Source organism: Aspergillus viridinutans, assembly GCF_018404265.1.
Source record: "Aspergillus viridinutans IFM 47045 DNA, scaffold_2, whole genome shotgun sequence".
Taxonomy (NCBI): Eukaryota; Fungi; Ascomycota; class Eurotiomycetes; order Eurotiales; family Aspergillaceae; genus Aspergillus; species Aspergillus viridinutans.
This window is the reverse complement of record NW_025091218.1, coordinates 3,929,863-3,946,583: the sequence shown is the minus strand read 5'-3', so window position 1 is coordinate 3,946,583 and position 16,721 is coordinate 3,929,863. Positions and strand designations below refer to the sequence as shown.

The window sequence follows — 16,721 nt, the reverse complement described above, 5'->3', positions numbered from 1 at the left end:
GAGTAAAAGCCTGGAGTTAAGCGGTCTTCTTCTCTTTGAGCATATGATATTAACTTGCTCGTTGGGACGGTATTGATTGGGTTTGACTATTTATCTCACCACGACTATGACGGCCCTGCGCCTTATGTACTCTATTTAGAACTGATTGACATTGAGAAATGCTGTCTTTCTCCCAAAACATAATTATACATAACGATCCTGTAGAGTTTCAAAAGATCTGGTACAGGTCACGTGTTTTCGTGACCCATGGACGCGCCCACGGTTTGTCCTCGCGTCATTGTCTCTCACTGAGGAGACGTCGCAAATTTTCTGATCTCACGAAGTAATCGAAGAGGCATGTGGTTGCCATCTGTCAGCCTGCCAAAGACACCTTGCGAAGCTCGCTCAGACGCTAGGTCCACTCATGGTCTTTGCCCTAGGAAGTGGCAACCACGATAGGATCATCGCTCATACCCATTCATGGTGTTCAAGTTCACCTACCTGTGCGATTTGCTCTCAGAATTGGAGCGTAGTAGAGTCTTAAAGGCTTCTACTGCGTCAAAAATCTCGAATCCTGATGATCGTGCCGTGACCCGATGGTTTGCCCAACATGGCAAACGGATTCATGCTTCCGACACGGATCGACTAGCTCTTTTGTCATGCATGTTTCCAGAGAAACGAACAGACAGAGTCTACTGGCTACAGTGCACCAATCTTGCAAGGGTCATAGGCCGTTGTCTTTTGCTAGGTGCTGATCGACGCCAGGAGCTCGAGCGATGGCGCGTCGCGGGAGGTACCGACTTGGGGCAATGTGTAGAAAATGTCATGGGACAAGCGGAATTCGACATCATTAGCGGACAAGAGGTGACTGTCGAAGAGATAGACTTGGCATTGAACAAGATTGCTTCGCGATGCAGGTTCTCCGGTTCTCGAGTGCGAAGGCAGCATAGCGCGGTTGATGTCGAGGATACACTGAGACCATTATATCGGCGCATGAGCAGTAGAGACGCAAAATGGCTTACTCGAATGATACTAAAGAGTTATCATCCGGTCGTGTTACCGGCCAAGCTCACGATGAAAAGGTTTCATTTCCTGCTTCCGCATTTACTGCTTTTCCAGGATTCTTTTGATTCTGCTCTAAAAATGCTTGCTTCCGAACCTCTTAGCCACTACCCACCGAATCCAATTCCGGAGCTCGCAAAAGATCTGTATATGCAGGTCTTACAGCATCTCAAACCTGGGATTGGGACCAAGATAGGGCGTCCCGAGTACTATAAGGCGCGAAGTATCAAACATTGCTGCCAAATGATCGGCCGTCGTCGAATGAGTGTAGAAAGGAAGTATGATGGGGAATACTGCCAGATACACATTGACCTCACGAAGCGCCCCAATCCCATCCAAATTTTCTCCAAAAGTGGCAAGGATTCTACCGACGACAGGGCGGGAGTCCACTCTGCGATCAAGGACTCTCTGAACATCGGTACGCCCGAATGCAAATTCTCTCGCCAGTGCATCCTCGAGGGCGAGATACTCGTCTGGAGCGATAATCACGGCAAGATCGCAGATTTTCATAAGTTGCGCAAATTCATTGCTCGCTCAGGCACCTATATTGGAATAGGCAATGATTCCCCGTAAGTGAAGGAGCATGACCACACGGCATTAACCAATGCTGATCTGCGCTAGACCGCAACCTTATGAGCATTTAATGATTGTGTTCTTCGACATTCTTCTTCTCGATGACGACATCTGCCTTAGAAAACCACATCGTGAGCGACGGCTGCTTCTAAAGGATGTCGTAAAAGTAACAGATGGATATGCGGACATTGCAGAGCAACACATCGTCGAATTCTCCCGTCCTGACGGTCGATCGCGTCTCGAAACAATATTCTCGAAGGCCGTTACAGAAAGGTGGGAAGGACTCGTCCTCAAAGGTTGTGAAGATCCCTACTTTTCCGTATTTCCTGGTTCGGAGAACGGCTCCGCTGGTCGCTGGATCAAGCTTAAGAAGGACTATATACCAGGGTTGGGTGACACCGTGGACTTGGCATTGATCGGCGCGAAATATGACTCTCGTGATGCTGCTGCGTTGAGTTTATCCACGAAGATATTTTGGACACACTTTTTCATTGGCTGTCTGGTCAACAAAGACGCGGTCCTACAGTCCGCAGCTGAGCCAAGGTTTCAAGTTATGGATGTGATTGACCGTCACTCCATGAGCCTGAAAAATATGCAAATTCTCAATCAGTTTGGGCAGTTTGGTGCTTGCAGTCTGGATTCAGGCCATGGCTTTTGGATAGAATTTGGAAAGGATAGTCTCTCCGACATGAATACCGTGTTCAAGAAACCATTCGTCGTTGAGATGTTGGGAGGAGGATTCGAGAAGCCATCAGGTGCCAGATACTTTACACTTCGATTTCCTCGAATTCAAAAGATTTTCCTGGACAGGTCATTCGAAGAGGCAGCCTCGTACCAAGAGCTCCAATTATTAGCTGAAGAAGCTCGGATGGTACCAGCAGAAGACTTACACCAAGAGGAAGAGTGGAGAAGACAGCTTCAGCAAGGACAGGTATCATCGCACTATATCGTGACCAAGTCACAGACGACGTCCACTGGGACAAGCTCGTGTCCGATGGCATCATCTAGTCCGAGCAAGGGACCGTCATTCGAAGTTATCGCCACGACGGTTATCAGAACCCAAGTGCCACATCCGTCGAGTGACTCCATCCAGCAATCGAATCGCGTTAATGGGGAGCGTGCACCAGCAGATCCCATTCCCATTTTCGTGGATGATTCTACGACATCAGCATCGTCACCTGACCCATCCGAGCCGCCTCGAAAGCTTCTGAGAAACAACGACAACCTATCGTCCATTCAAAGAAGTAGTAAAAGACAAAACCAGGAGTCCTCCTCCGGACCGTCCAAAGGTAACAGTGCTGGTTACGGCGAGGAGAATGAAACCATCCTTCCATCGAATGCCTCAAATGAGTTGGGAGCCTGCATAACTTTACCTTTGCAACCGAGAAAGCGTCGAAAGCTCACCGAGAATGATACCGCCACTGTCACTCCCATCGTTCCTAGCTCTTGGAGCGATCAACAATCATGCATCGAGTCACCGCTGGCAATTATTCCATTGTACTTCCGTCAGGACCTGGTTCATGATGACTCTGCCAACAGCTTAATCCCTTCCAACTCGTCCAATCTCGCCAAGGATTTCCAGGACTTCGTACAGAAAGTATGCTCAAACAGACAATATCCTCATACCAAGAGCCTCAATTCAAGCACGGTACACCATGACCTTGCCCTGGGCATGTATATAGCAACAATACCGCAAGGCTCGCTCGGAAACCTTCTTCTCGAACTGAGCCAACAGATCTCAGCAGCACTCAAATCGAACGGACATAAATCTCCGCGAAACGGCAAGATTTTCATCCTTGATGCCAAATTCCTCACTCTCAAGGCAAGACTAGACGACCCCAGATTTCTCCTTCGCACGACATGGGAGAGTATTGGGAGAGAATACTTCTATGCCTGCGTATCGTGGAGCTCAGAGACAGGCGCTGAGTACTCGGATGATGGTGTTTGCGTTTCAGAGATACCCGGGACCCCAGTGGATGGTGGTGGTCATCAGTTACGTCTTCGGGAGTTGATTAGAGCACAGAGTGCTGCGAGAGCGCCTCGTATTTCTATAACGTTTGACAGCCGCGAATTGGGGGTTCTGGGAGATTAGAGCTTCTAGACATCCCTTGTGTTTGGGGTCCATTTTATACCGTCGGGTCAGGAGCTGGGGAGTTTATTGCCTGGGAGAACTGTTTGGAAACTTCTTTTATTTACAGGCGTTCTTTGGACTCGACCATGGAATGATAGACTGATGAGTGAATGTGTATATAAGAAGATTGAAGGGAGAATCCAATCAGTCTCTGAAGGACAGACTGCGATTTGCTTACGAATGCAGGTTGGTTTATCCTTTACATGCAATGTTGTTCAATGGATATTCGGCCATGCTATTGCTACTTTAATTGTACGTCATATTGGTCTATATCAAGTTATACCCTACCTATCCCTTCTCGACATAACGCCCTCGCTAAGCTTCATAAAAAGAGTACGTCAACGTAGAGATGATTCCGTAGAAATTATACATCCCCTTCTCGTCTGGCCCGGACATCTCTCATCAATGCCTTTGCCTCCTCGACTTCGACTCCGTCCTGACATAGTTCACCCGCCAATTGGTCTGCTCTTTCCAGGTCACCGTGGCGCAAGGCCCACCGCGCAAGCCACAGACGTGCCTTGGATGTCGTAGCCGTCACACCGGTACCATGATATGTACCCTCCTCGCTATCGTTCTGGTTGCCGAACGAAGACGACTGTCGAGCGCGCCGTGAGCCTTGCTGGCCTTCACCACCAGACTGGTCATCGTCGTTGTCGTTGTCTGAGACAAAGGATTCATCCTCTGGACCTTGGCCAGTTTCCTGCTGTAGAGTGAGCTCCATGTATGCGGCGGCTTCTTCTTCATCCCCGAGCCGCTCGTAGAGGGTGGCAATCTGGTGCAGGGTCTCGGGGTCGAGAATCTTGCGCCCCGGTCCGCCCATTCCACCGCTCTGTGAGGCGTCGTCTGCGTAATATGAACCGGCGACGAGAGCGCGCTTGAGCGCTTTAATGCTTTGCTCGACACGGCCCATCTTGGCATAGCAGGATCCCACCGCCTGCCACATTTTGGGATCGTAGGGCCGCAACGCTGCCGCGCGCTGGTAGTAGAATAAGGCGTAGAATGACATGTCGAGCACTTCGTACGCTTGGCCCAGCCCGTACCAAGCACGGTAATCTTTGCGGTTCACGTCAACGGCCCGGCGGTAGGATTCAATTGCCGCGTGGGTATTTTTCATTTCGATGTATTCATGGCCCATGAGGGTCCAGGCCGAGAGAAAGTTTCGATCAAGTGTGAGAGCACGCCGGAAGTACATCACAGCTTTCTCATGTTCGGATTTGAGGGAATAATAATTGCCGACAACACAGCACGTTTCAGGGCGGAACTTGTCGGTGGCGGTTGCAACCTGGGCGACGAAGGCTAGCTGTGGACGCGCTCCCATGACGTAAAGTATATTGGAGTAGTGATCAAGGCTGTCAAGACGGTGAGGGGACGTTATCAATATCTCTGTAAATATATGTGATGCTTCTTCAAAGTCTACTAGGATAATTAGCCTAGAGTTTGGACGGGAGCAGAAAGACCAGAACCTTTCGAATGGTAATAGAGAAGCGCTTTTTGTGTCTTTAGGAACGCGCTGGTGGGGAAGATCGTCTCTAGCTCTGACAGGGCCTGATAGGTGTCTTCGGTCGCCTGGTAGAGCTCTTGACTGCAATAAACGTGAAAGATGAGGGTCATGATGTTCTGAGGGAGAAGGTCCACTATTTGTTTCAACTGCGCAAAGATCAGTAACCGGCAACAGATCAGCAACAGCAAGGTAACGTACGTCTTCCGTGCTTGAAAGCAAATCGTTCAGCTCTTGCCAAGCACCCCAATGAAATGGGTTCAAGTGAACACTCCTGATAAGCCATTTCTTGGCTTCCTCTTCATTGCGACCTTTTAGAAGGACAACACCGTAAAGATACTCCAGCCAGCCTTGGTTGCGCTCTTCCAGGCCTCTTTCTCGTCTTTCCGCAAACCACCCTTCAAGCCCCCAAGCCAAGCCGGGGAGTTCCCGGTTGACGGTCATCCCTCCATCGGCCGGGCCCAGAACCATCTCGGTCTCTTCATCCTTTCGCTTCTCCCCCGCTAGATACTTGGCGTACAAGGCGAGGAACAATGACTTCTGACTCAGCTTGGGATATGGATTCCTTGCCGTGCTATTCCCTTTGGCACTCGAGTACGAAGTAGCCTTGGCTTTGCCTTTCTGTGGAGTCAATGATTGTCTCGTTTTCGGTTTCGGCGATGTCGTAGGAAGTGATGTGCTGGAGAGTGGAACAGGGGGTATGGTTGGTGGAAGGAAGACAGCAGCACAGCGGTCATACTCGCGCGTATCAAAGTAGGATTTCGCCAACAGGTATTTATGAGCTTCTTGGGCCTCTAACCCAAGTTCGAGAGGGTCTTGGCTGCGAAGGTAAGGATTCTGGGGAGTCGGCGGGGCATCAGCTATTTCCATTGGCGAGTCAGGATCTGTATCGTATTGATCAATCGGCAGGAGGGAGTCGAGCATCTCGGCAGCCCTGTGTTTGAGGAAGTCAAATCAGTTTAACGCTTAGCAAAGGGTCAATCTTGGCCTGTACCATTTGGCAGATTGGTAAAGACATCGTTCGGAGCATTTGATGGTCGCATCTTCGAATCGATACTGTAGATCCTTGATATTGTCTTCCGTTATATTCACCGCCATCTTGATCAGGATTGAGGATCTTCCAAGATCCTATCTCACAGAAGTCTCCTATGGCGTGTTGGCATACGTCGTTGGACGCGTTGTGAAGCTTCCTCCTCGGTAGTTAAACCGCTATCACATTCGTCTCTCATGCGGATCAAGAATGGCGCTAGTTATCCCAACAGTCGCGTTGAGTCTATTGTCGCGCCTTGCTCGAATCGCGAAATGGCCGACACGGACTGTTGTCGCTGAGATGATCACGAGAGAGCTGCTGCTGCTGATCCCATGTAAGTCCAGGCAGTCCACAGGTACTGACAGCCGTATTATCTCAAATATATGCAGATACGACCCCAAATGCTGTGAGGGAGAACCTGACAGTGCATAGACGAGTGATCATCATCATCATAGATGACCGACAAATTTCCCGATTGGGCCAAAGAGAGCAAACAATGCAAACATCTCTGTTTGAGGGGTTTCCGTTATCGCAGATGTTTTCCGCCCAACCACAGCTTTGGTAGTATTACTCGGCAACATCAATTGCTTAAAAAGGGGCTCGAAAATAACTGCATTGTTCCCCAAGGACACTTTCAGTACAAGCAGGATGGCGACTACCACCAGTCGTGAAGCCTTTCAGGCTGTTTTCCCCGCGTTGGCCGAAGATCTCCTGGCCCATGCTAAGAAATACAATCTGCCTGAGAATGCGCTGAAGTGGTTTGAACAGGTGAGCCCCGGCCGACGCGCTCGCTGACAATCGATCTCAGAACAACCTTGAAGCTGACCAATATTCCTTCGATAGGTCCTCAATGTCAACGTTCCTGGTGGAAAGCTCAATCGCGGCCTCTCTGTTCCAGATACCGGCCTCGCTCTACTGCAGAAGCCCCTGACCGACGAGCAGTTCAAGCATCTCAGCATGCTGGGTTGGTTGACCGAGCTGCTCCAGGCTTTCTTCCTGGTCAGCGATGACATAATGGATGGCTCGATTACTCGTCGTGGCCAGCCTTGCTGGTACCGCCACCCCGGAGTTGGGATGATCGCTATCAACGACTCGTTCATGCTCGAGTCCGGCATCTACGTTATCCTCAAGAAGCACTTTCGCTCACACCCGGCCTACGTCGATTTAATTGAGCTGTTCCACGAGACCACCTGGCAGACGGAACTCGGTCAGCTGTGCGATCTCATTACGGCCCCTGAGGACAAAATTGACCTGGACAACTTCTCCATGGAGAAGTACATGTTCATCGTGACCTACAAAACCGCTTACTACAGCTTCTACCTTCCCGTTGCTCTTGCGTTGCTCTACCTCGAACTCGCCACCCCGGAGAACCTCCAACAGACCCACGACATCCTGATCCCGCTGGGTCAGTACTTCCAGGTCCAGGACGACTACCTGGACGCCTATGGTGACCCGGCCGTTATTGGCAAGATCGGCACTGATATCCAGGACAACAAGTGTTCGTGGCTGATCAACCAGGCTCTTCAGCGCTGCAACAATGAGCAGCGCAAGCTCCTAGACGCCGCCTACGGCCGCAAGGACGACGAGCTTGAGGCCAAGGTCAAGGCCCTTTACAAGGAACTCGATTTGGAGAAGGTCTACAAGGAGTATGAGGAGAAGACCGTTGGTGAAATTCGCACCAAGATCGCAGCCATTGACGAAAGTCAGGGCCTGAAAAAGGAGGTCTTCGAGGCATTCCTGGGCAAGATCTACAAGCGCACCAAATAGTCGCATTAAAAATATGGGGCATGTTACATTCTGACTCTTAATACCATGCCTTGATTCATTTAGTTTCATACCCCACCGAACACATAGAACAGCTAATGATTATATGACGTGCTGTTAACCTGCATGTATGTACAATTCAGAGCTCGTGTCGTTAGACAGGCGCTTTCTTGATACAAATATTTAATGCATATATAGAGGCTTCTGTGATCGTGGCACAATGCCGCAAAGGAATGAACTGTAGTTGATCGTGAGATGAGCTGGACATTGGCGGACTGGGGACCTGCCGCGAATATTCGTGCCAACGCACGAATTTCCACTTGCCTTCCGACAATCGCAAACATCTGATGGGAGCAATTGGAAATCGGTCTGTCTGCCTCCTCAAGCAGGACTGGTCCTCCAATGACGAAGTAGCACCCGCCAGCTGGCTTTGAAATCAATCAGGCCGGAGAAGCTAGGATGAGACACGATTGGCGAGACACTACGTAGATTGATATCAATGTTGATGCCACTCTGGCCTTGGGGTCATTGTCTCACGCAGTGTGCTATGCAAGAAGAAATGGCCTGTTAAGGCACTCTCGGTGAGGTTAGAGCTCCATGAAGGTCGATTCTGTCGGGCTTCTGCTCATTCTCGAAGCAGGACATTGATTGAGAATCTGCGCATGGTAACCGATCTGTATAAGGCGATGTAATGAGAAGAGAGCGTTTGCAATGCTAAGATAGCTGAGGACAAGAGCAGCGTAGTACTGCACGTAACTTCAACAAGCAGACAGTTGCAGCAACCTAGGACCCATCCTCCATCACGCATTCTTGTCTCCTCAATTTGTCGTCAACTCATGAGCTCCCTGAGACGGTCATTTCCAGCAACTTCAACCCCGAAGTGCCTCTTGCATTTCTGAAAGTCGCGTGCTTCAGCCTTGATATATCTACGGGAGTGAACAAACACCGAAATCCTAAGCACCGTCGCCATAATTTTGCCCTGATTCAGATAGTATCATTCAGCCACAACTCGATTGGCAGATAGACTCCATCTCGCTGCCAGCGCGTGCTCACTTGCTCCTTAAGCCATCGCTAAATCTCTAGCGTTTGATTAATCCGAAAGATGGTGATCCTGACTCCACTCGGCCACGCCATACCTGCTCGACGTACAATCTCGGGCTTGGGATTGCCGATTCATCGACAAGCAGCAGACAATCAAGAAAGGTGCAATGGCTTTGCGCTGATTATAAAAATTCTTGGCAACCCTCGGTCATTCAAGTCCATTATGAGTGACGAAACAGCGTCAGGACGGCTTCCAATGGGTGGATCTAGGCGATGAGATGGTGCTCGCTCGTGGAGACGTGGACGTCCGCGCGTCTATCGCAATAGTTCAAAATTTTGATGTCGCAGTTCGGTCGTTGGCCGATCGAGCCATCGAGTGCCTTTTTATATATCACTCGCTCTCCTTCCCTTACTAAAATATGGGCCAACCCAACATGTTGGCTTCACGGCGGTCGATACACTGTTAGTGCCCTCGGTCCGCTGTACATATCTCCGGGCATCTCTTTTGCTTGATTGATGTGATGAGGCTGGGACATGCATGGTTCGCCGTCGCAACGGCATTCACTCCTGTACAAGCAGATCGCGGACCATATTCCCAGTCGAGTCGCTTTGAAGATGGGGAGCTTGGACAATGGCCAACGGAGACCTATCGTTCGAGTGCTCTGATGGGGCCCATATTGAACTACGTGGAGTCCAATCCTCGATGCAAGGATGGGAAATACACCCTGATTGCGCCCCGCGGAACGGCAGTGCGAAATCCGGGGCCCATGATTATCGATCAGGACGGTCACCTGGTGTGGACCAAATACTACGGCCAGACGTACAACGCGAATGTGTACAGTTACAAGGGCCAGGGCTATCTCACGTTCTGGGTCGGGAACGATGGGATCGTTGGTCATGGCGACGGGACATACTACATGGTAAGCCCTGTGTCTAGATGGTGCAAAAGCGGCTGATGCCAATCCTCCGTATAGCTAGATTCGGCCTACGAAGAGGCGTATACGGTCCGGGGAGCCAACAGCCTGCCTGCAGACCTCCACGAGTTCCAGATCACCGGTGATGAAACCGCCCTCTTCACCGTCTACGACGTCGTCCCCGCAGATCTACGGTTTGCAGGCGGCCCGGAAAAGGGCTGGATATGGGACGGCACATTCCAAGAGGTCGACATCGAGACCGGCCAGCTGCTCTTCCAATGGCGCGCATCCGAACACTTCAACCTCACTGACGGCTACACGCGGCCGCGAAGGCACCGGCGACTCCCAAGACAGCCCCTGGGACTTCTTCCACATCAACAGCGTCGACAAGGACGCGACGGGCAACTTTCTAGTCTCCTCGCGCTACATGAGCTGTCTCACGTACGTCGACGGCCGCACAGGCGACATCATCTGGCGCCTCGGCGGCAAGCACAACGACTTCCACGACCTCTCCGCCGGCGCCGCCACAAACTTCACCTGGCAGCACCACGCCCGCTTCCGCGACAACGGCACGGCCATCACGCTCTTCGACAACGCCTCCCGCGGCGAGGGCGCCCCGCGCCTCACCAGCCGCGGCCTCTACCTCGACCTCGACACGCAGCATATGACCGTCCGCGTCCGACACGAGTACTGGAACCCGCACCCCATCAGCAGCCAGTCCCAGGGCTCCGTCCAGCTCCTCGACAGCGGCAACGTCCTCCTCGGCTACGGCGCCAACGCCGCATGGACAGAGTACACCATCGCCGGCGACGTCCTCTGCCACGTCCACTTCGGCCCGGCATCCGCCTTCGGCGCAGGCAACATCCTCTCCTACCGCGTCTTCAAACACCCCTGGACTGGCCGGCCGCGCACAAACCCGGCTCTCGCCCTGTACCGCTACGAAGCAGCCGTCAGCTGGAACGGAGCTACGGAGGTCGCGACGTGGGTCCTTGAGGGCTCGGACACACAGCCTGACGATGACGACGAGGCGTCAATAACCTTCCTCACCGCCGTCCCTAAATCCGGCTTCGAAACTATCATCCCCGTCCCCGCGCAAACATCCCAGGACTACCTGCGCGGCCTTGCCCTCAACGCTACGGGCCAGATCCTCGGCGCGACGGCATGGATGCACTGGGACCCGGCGTCTGAGGAAGTCGCTCTCGGCCCAGACGACAGCGACAGCGACGAATCGTCCTCGATTGATGTACGCGCGTTCCTGTTCTTCGCTGTGGGGTTCGCGTCTGCTGTTGTTCTGGCCGTGTGTACGTGGTTTATCCAACGGCAGTTTGCGGTGCGAACTGCTGGCCGAGAAGGTAGTCGAAAACGGGGCGGGTGGAAGTCCGTTGATGAGTTCAATGGGGATGAGCATGGTCTTAGCGGAGGGGAGGTTGAGGGGGTTGAGTTTTCGCTGTTGGGGAATGAGCGATTATTGTCGCGTTCGGCTTCGAGAGAAGAGTTTGATGATGATGGTGATTGAGCAGTTTGGACTCATATGCTACTCTTGGTGCTACTAATCAATTATATCTGAGGGCAAATTGAGGAATGCATATAAGTCATCACTTCTCATTGAGTCGATGTAATCTTGCAGAACTGCAATGATAGGTTTAACTCAACAGCAAGGACGAATTAGCCATCAGACATCAGACCTAGAGATCCATTACAGCTCTTCCAAGTGAATTGATCAATTTATAATTTCATTGGTTGTCTCACAACGAGACTAATGAGCGACTGACTAGGCTATCTGAACCATAAAAGATTGTTGGTCCAACATCAAGTCCAACTACCCGAGAAAGGGGACAAGTGCCTAAGCACTAGCGGACACCTGAAGGCGCTTGAAACCGCCCTCAGCGGCGATCTGCTTCTGCAGCTCAGCCATGCGCTTCTGGTCACCAAGAGGGTCGGTGGAGTCCACATCCAGGTCCCAGGAGAGGTACTTGTTGGTGTAGTTGGGCTCAAAGTCTGTGTCGAGGATGCCCAGACGCTTTCCGTAGTTGGTGACCTTGGCCCAGTCACGCTGGACGTTCTTCAGATCGCGGCTGAAGTACGCAAAGGAGCGCTCGAAGATCTTGCGGTTCACGGGGGTTCCCATGATGGGCTTGACGTCGATGTACTCTTCGTAGGCCTTGGCGGGCTCCGCGAGGACGTAGTCGGTCGCACGCTTGACGGCGCGCATGAACTTCTGCACCTTCTCGGGGTTGGCGGCCAGGAAGGCGTCGTTGGCGATGTAGAGGATGGAGCAGAAGCAGCAGCAGCCTAGCTCGGCGAGCTGGTCGATGCGGAGCATCTGGACGTCGTCGCGGGGACGGTTCTGAGAGGCAAGCCACTCGGCCAGCTCGACCATCTGCACGTTCTCGAGACCGATGCCGGCGTCAATGTCGCCGCGGATGATGGCCTTGGTGACGTTCATGCCGCAGCGGACGGCAGTGTAGTCGTCTGCGGTCATGCCGTAGTACTTGGTGAGCTCATCGATTTGGATCTATTATTCACCGCAGTGAGTGCATGCCCTTCTGCCAGAGAAAAAGGCAAGACAAACCTTGCCAAACTCTCCGACATAGCCGATTCTCTTGCCCTTCAGGGAGCGAAAGTCCTCGGTGATTCCGCTATCCTTGAGATAGACAACACCAGTGAAAGGCTCGTCGAGCAGAGAGCCGATCGAGGTGACAGGAAAGTTACGAGCTTTAGCCTGGATGATCGTGAGTATTCAAACCATCAACGACGCCAAGCAGCTACATACAGCCAGAGTATGAATCATAGCCTTGAAGCCCATGTCAACCTTGCCGCTGCCGATGATCTCGGTCACATCGGAGGGGTCATTAGGCTCCAGAAGAGCAACCTTGAGGCCCTCTTCCTTGAAGAAGCCCTTGCTGTGGGCAAGGTACAGAGGGGCATGGTAGGGCGTCGCGTGCCTACAAACAAGACGGACCACTTAGCAAGCTGGTCTCACAACAGAGATCGGTAGCAGAACAACTGCAAAAGCCGTACCAGTTGGTCAAAAAGGTGATCTTGTCAGTAGACATCTTGACACCGATTCACTTGACGGCAATTGCAATTGTTCTAGAATCAGTCAGCACACAGAGAGGTAACTGGCCCCCTCATCTTTCATTAAGGGGGGTAGGGGACAATCAGTGCCACGCATGTCCTTTCGCTAGTATTATCTAGATCAAGTTATGACAGTATAATCTCAGAACGACCGGGTTTCTGTCTGATGACTGGTCTCCAGGTCAAAATGACCACCGGTCGAACATGCCGAACAACGAGAGCACCAGTATCCAGACAGAAACCCAGATCGAACACCTGTCATGCGCGAGCAGTGACTGTTATTATACAATGTACGATACCTTGACCCATATCAACCCCTAGCGAAGAAGACCCCGAGAGGGTCATCCTGACTGCGCGGCCCCATGGTGAGTCCTACCAGAGGGATGGCAGAAGTTTCTATCGATAAATCAACAGATGAAGTGAAGATAGAGTAGAGAAACAATAAGCAGATAGATGCAGGAGGACGAGGAGGAGGAGGGGTAGAAATAACAGAGCGGAGGGGAGCAGGCCGATTACCCCACCATGACCACCTCAGGTATCAATCAGTCTCACCGGGATGACTTCAGGTTCAAGGTTGCTATCCACTGTGGGCTACGAAAACAATCAATTGCTTTGATTGGCTTTAGGCATGTGTAGTATTACGGTTCTCATCACATCACTATGATCGTGCCCCCTCTCCTCCTTCCCAAGATCCGACAATTGCCGGACAGACCATGCGAATAATGACTCAATGGTTCCAATAGGTAAGCAAACATGGACAGCCCAGTCCATGACGCTCAAATAGTCGACGTGCCAGCTATTGTTACTAGATATTTGATTACAGTAGACATTTTGAGACATACAAAATACAATTTCTCAAGGTAAGGCCTCATCTCTGTTAACATACAATCTACCAGCATGGAGGCATGGAGATTCACGGGGAAACAATGAAACAGCACGCTATGTAGAGAGCAAGACATAAATGACACAGATGAACAGATGCAGACATGGCATAGAATTCAGCAGCAGCACAGGTGATCATGATCGGATTGACGCAACAAGCAGTCGGGTCAAATAAGTCCACGTTGGTAATTTCCAAGAAACTATAGCATGTAGTTGAAATGATGACCCAGAAGAAAAGAGGATACGCAGGTTTGATGTAGAATAGAGAAACAAAGAAAATGAAATGAAAAAAATGTAGAGCGACAATCAGTGGGGTTACAGCTGCCGGTGACCTGATTCTTTAAATATAAATCATGCTCACTTGGATCCACAAGGTAATCAACCGTCGATCATGGCGATCAGAATCAGCGGCCACCGTTGACGGGGATGCTATCCAGCGGCGACGAAGGTCGGTCCGCAGACTTCTTCGTCCGTAGAGTGAGCGGGAAGTAGTGGTCATCAGGCTCTTCCTCTTCGCTAGTACTGTGTCTTGTCAGTGATGTCCTCGTTGCCCTGAATTAGGTGGAAACCTACGGTAAACGCCATGCAACGTAGTCCTCGGTGCCGAGGCCCTCCTTGACTTCCTGGATGGTAGCAAAATCACCCGGAGTCATCACTCCAGATCGATCCCGAGGAGACCCGGGGACTGACAATGGACGCGAAAGCTTCTGCTCTGTTCCTCCAATAACATCGAAATAGTCTTCGGCACCATCGAACGATGAAGGGTAGGCTATGTACGGCGTCAGTATCAAGTAATCAGCTGGGACAATAAATTTCCTGACCTCTTCTTAGAGCCAGCTGTCTGGCTTTGACATATTCCAAACCCATACGCTTCCAATCGAGTAGGTCACTCAAACGTTCTGTGCGGTTCCTTTGGTTAATGCGCTGTCGCCGGCTCTTCTGGGTAAAGTTGAACATGAACTCAGTCAGCTGATTGACAGAGTCATCAACGCCCTTCATGCGACGGTCCACAATGTAGATTCCATAGTCGGAGGAGTTCTCAATCAATTCCTCCATGTAGCAGCCGAAACCGGACAAGTTGGTGGTGATGCTTGGAACGCCCATCACGGTACACTCTGCAGGAGTGTAGCCCCAAGGTTCGTAGTACGATGGGAAGACTCCCAGATGGGTACCACGGACAAAGTCGTCGTAATCCAGAGGCAGGACAGGGTTGGAGGAGTTCAGGAACTCCGGATGGAAGATGATCTTGACGCGGTCCGTGGGGTAGTTGAAAAGCTGGACCCGACGAATTTGGTTGAGAATCGGATCTTCATGGTCGTTGAGCATATTGTGGGTCACAATGGGAGGCAGTCCGTGTCGCTTCATGGCGAAGAGTCTCCGACGCAGCAGCACACGGTCTTGGCTTGTGATCAGGTCCTTCTCGTCAGGCATGTTGTCGCCTTCTTTCCAGGCCAGACAACGCTCGTACATTCGTTTTCCGATGCTCTTTTCGATCATCTCGATGGTGTCTCGCAATGACTTGACGACAGCTTGACCCTTGAGGGCCTCCACGGTCAACGACGATGTCTGCGCGGGCATGATGATAAAGGCCACAACCGTCGTTTTGGACCCGCTAGCTTTGAGGCGATGATTGAGCCGAGCCATGCCCTCGATGAACATATCCACTCCCTTATTCCGGAATTCATACCGACCTGCCGTGAAGACGTAGAGTGTGTTGTCCAAATCAAAGTCATTGTGGCCATAGAAGTGACCGCGGACGAAGTCGTTGATCTTCTCCTTGGCCTGGGAGTGCAAGTTTTGGAACTCATGCACTGCAGCGAACTTCTTGACATTCAATCCATTGGGGAGCACCCCGTCCGGTTTGCGCTTGAGCAGATGCTCGCTCTCAAATGCAGTGATGTGTGAGACTGTAGTGAAGACGTCTGCGCTGTGCGCGGCGGCTCTTTCGATGCAGTACCTATGATAGATGCCTCTCTTGCCAGCCTCGGCGTCCACATCGAAATGCTGTAGATTGTTGTAGAAGTCGACAGACCCTGCGCAAAGATACCGACCAAGCAAGGTTGCGTGAGTCGTGAAGATAGTGGTCAAGTCCATGTGCCTCTTCTTGGTTAGAGGAAGGGCAACGCCGGCAAGCCATTCGTGGAAATGAGCAACTACAGCACGTCGGCGTTCGTGAGCGATAAACTGAAGCCATCGGTTAGCATCGTCGCCTACGAGATCAACCTGCTGTCAATGTCCATGGAAGCGCACGTACTTCTCCCAAAAACCATGCCACCAGATAACCGAAGACAATAGCCTCATTGGTCTCCGTATCCGACGCCGGAGACGGGATACCGGATGTATTCCAGAGGTCGCCCTTCCACTCATCCAGGTACTTGTATCCAGTTCCTGTATCGATGAGGAGAACACGGGGAGCACCCTCGATCAGCCAGCGACCATACACCATCTCAATGCCACGCTCCTTCATGGAGTTCATGGTCTCCACCATGCGGGGGTTCGAGGGAGTCAGCTCCTCCACCTCCACGGCTGCGGAGGCCCGGTTCAGAGGGCCGATCAGGGTGTATCGATCGCCATATTCAGCTGTAGTGACCGGAGCTTTAGATTTGAGCACGGAGTAGATACCACCGACTCGGTTGGCGACTTCGGTAGCAATCTCAAAGAGGTAGTGGTTGCGCACATCTCTCTTGGGAGGGTCGGGACCAGTATCCTCGCTGTCCATTGTGTGCTTTGAATTGTAAATTAGAAGCTGTAGGAGTATGCAATATCGTA

At 51.6% G+C, this 16,721-nt stretch overlaps 6 protein-coding genes across 6 annotated transcripts; 3 read left to right on the top strand and 3 right to left on the bottom strand.

Moving 5' to 3' along the window:
- Nucleotides 1-459: 459 nt before the first annotated feature.
- On the top strand, nt 460-3,706 carry Aspvir_004799 (ATP dependent DNA ligase domain protein; the record flags this gene model as incomplete). Its single annotated transcript, XM_043268021.1, has 2 exons — nt 460-1,610; nt 1,663-3,706. 2 exons carry the CDS (start codon nt 460-462, stop codon nt 3,704-3,706), a joined length of 3,195 nt encoding a protein of 1,064 aa, XP_043123956.1.
- A 403-nt stretch (nt 3,707-4,109) lies between these two features.
- On the bottom strand, nt 4,110-6,341 carry Aspvir_004798 (anaphase promoting complex subunit CDC23; the record flags this gene model as incomplete). The annotated part of the gene is made up of 4 exons (XM_043268020.1): nt 4,110-5,158; nt 5,209-5,392; nt 5,445-6,177; nt 6,238-6,341. 4 exons carry the CDS (start codon nt 6,339-6,341, stop codon nt 4,110-4,112), a joined length of 2,070 nt encoding a protein of 689 aa, XP_043123955.1.
- Nucleotides 6,342-6,921: 580 nt separating this feature from the next.
- erg20 (bifunctional (2E,6E)-farnesyl diphosphate synthase/dimethylallyltranstransferase) lies at nt 6,922-8,040 on the top strand (the record flags this gene model as incomplete). Its single annotated transcript, XM_043268019.1, has 2 exons — nt 6,922-7,041; nt 7,117-8,040. The coding sequence occupies 2 exons, from the start codon at nt 6,922-6,924 to the stop codon at nt 8,038-8,040; spliced, it is 1,044 nt and encodes a 347-aa protein (XP_043123954.1).
- A 1,559-nt stretch (nt 8,041-9,599) lies between these two features.
- Aspvir_004796 (uncharacterized protein) lies at nt 9,600-11,508 on the top strand (the record flags this gene model as incomplete). Its single annotated transcript, XM_043268018.1, has 3 exons — nt 9,600-9,998; nt 10,053-10,186; nt 10,260-11,508. 3 exons carry the CDS (start codon nt 9,600-9,602, stop codon nt 11,506-11,508), a joined length of 1,782 nt encoding a protein of 593 aa, XP_043123953.1.
- A 327-nt stretch (nt 11,509-11,835) lies between these two features.
- Aspvir_004795 (NMT1/THI5 family protein) lies at nt 11,836-13,048 on the bottom strand (the record flags this gene model as incomplete). Its single annotated transcript, XM_043268017.1, has 4 exons — nt 11,836-12,507; nt 12,565-12,714; nt 12,766-12,937; nt 13,014-13,048. The coding sequence occupies 4 exons, from the start codon at nt 13,046-13,048 to the stop codon at nt 11,836-11,838; spliced, it is 1,029 nt and encodes a 342-aa protein (XP_043123952.1).
- A 1,308-nt stretch (nt 13,049-14,356) lies between these two features.
- Nucleotides 14,357-16,671, bottom strand: Aspvir_004794 (glycogen [starch] synthase; the record flags this gene model as incomplete). The annotated part of the gene is made up of 4 exons (XM_043268016.1): nt 14,357-14,474; nt 14,526-14,721; nt 14,774-16,136; nt 16,207-16,671. 4 exons carry the CDS (start codon nt 16,669-16,671, stop codon nt 14,357-14,359), a joined length of 2,142 nt encoding a protein of 713 aa, XP_043123951.1.
- Nucleotides 16,672-16,721: the final 50 nt, after the last annotated feature.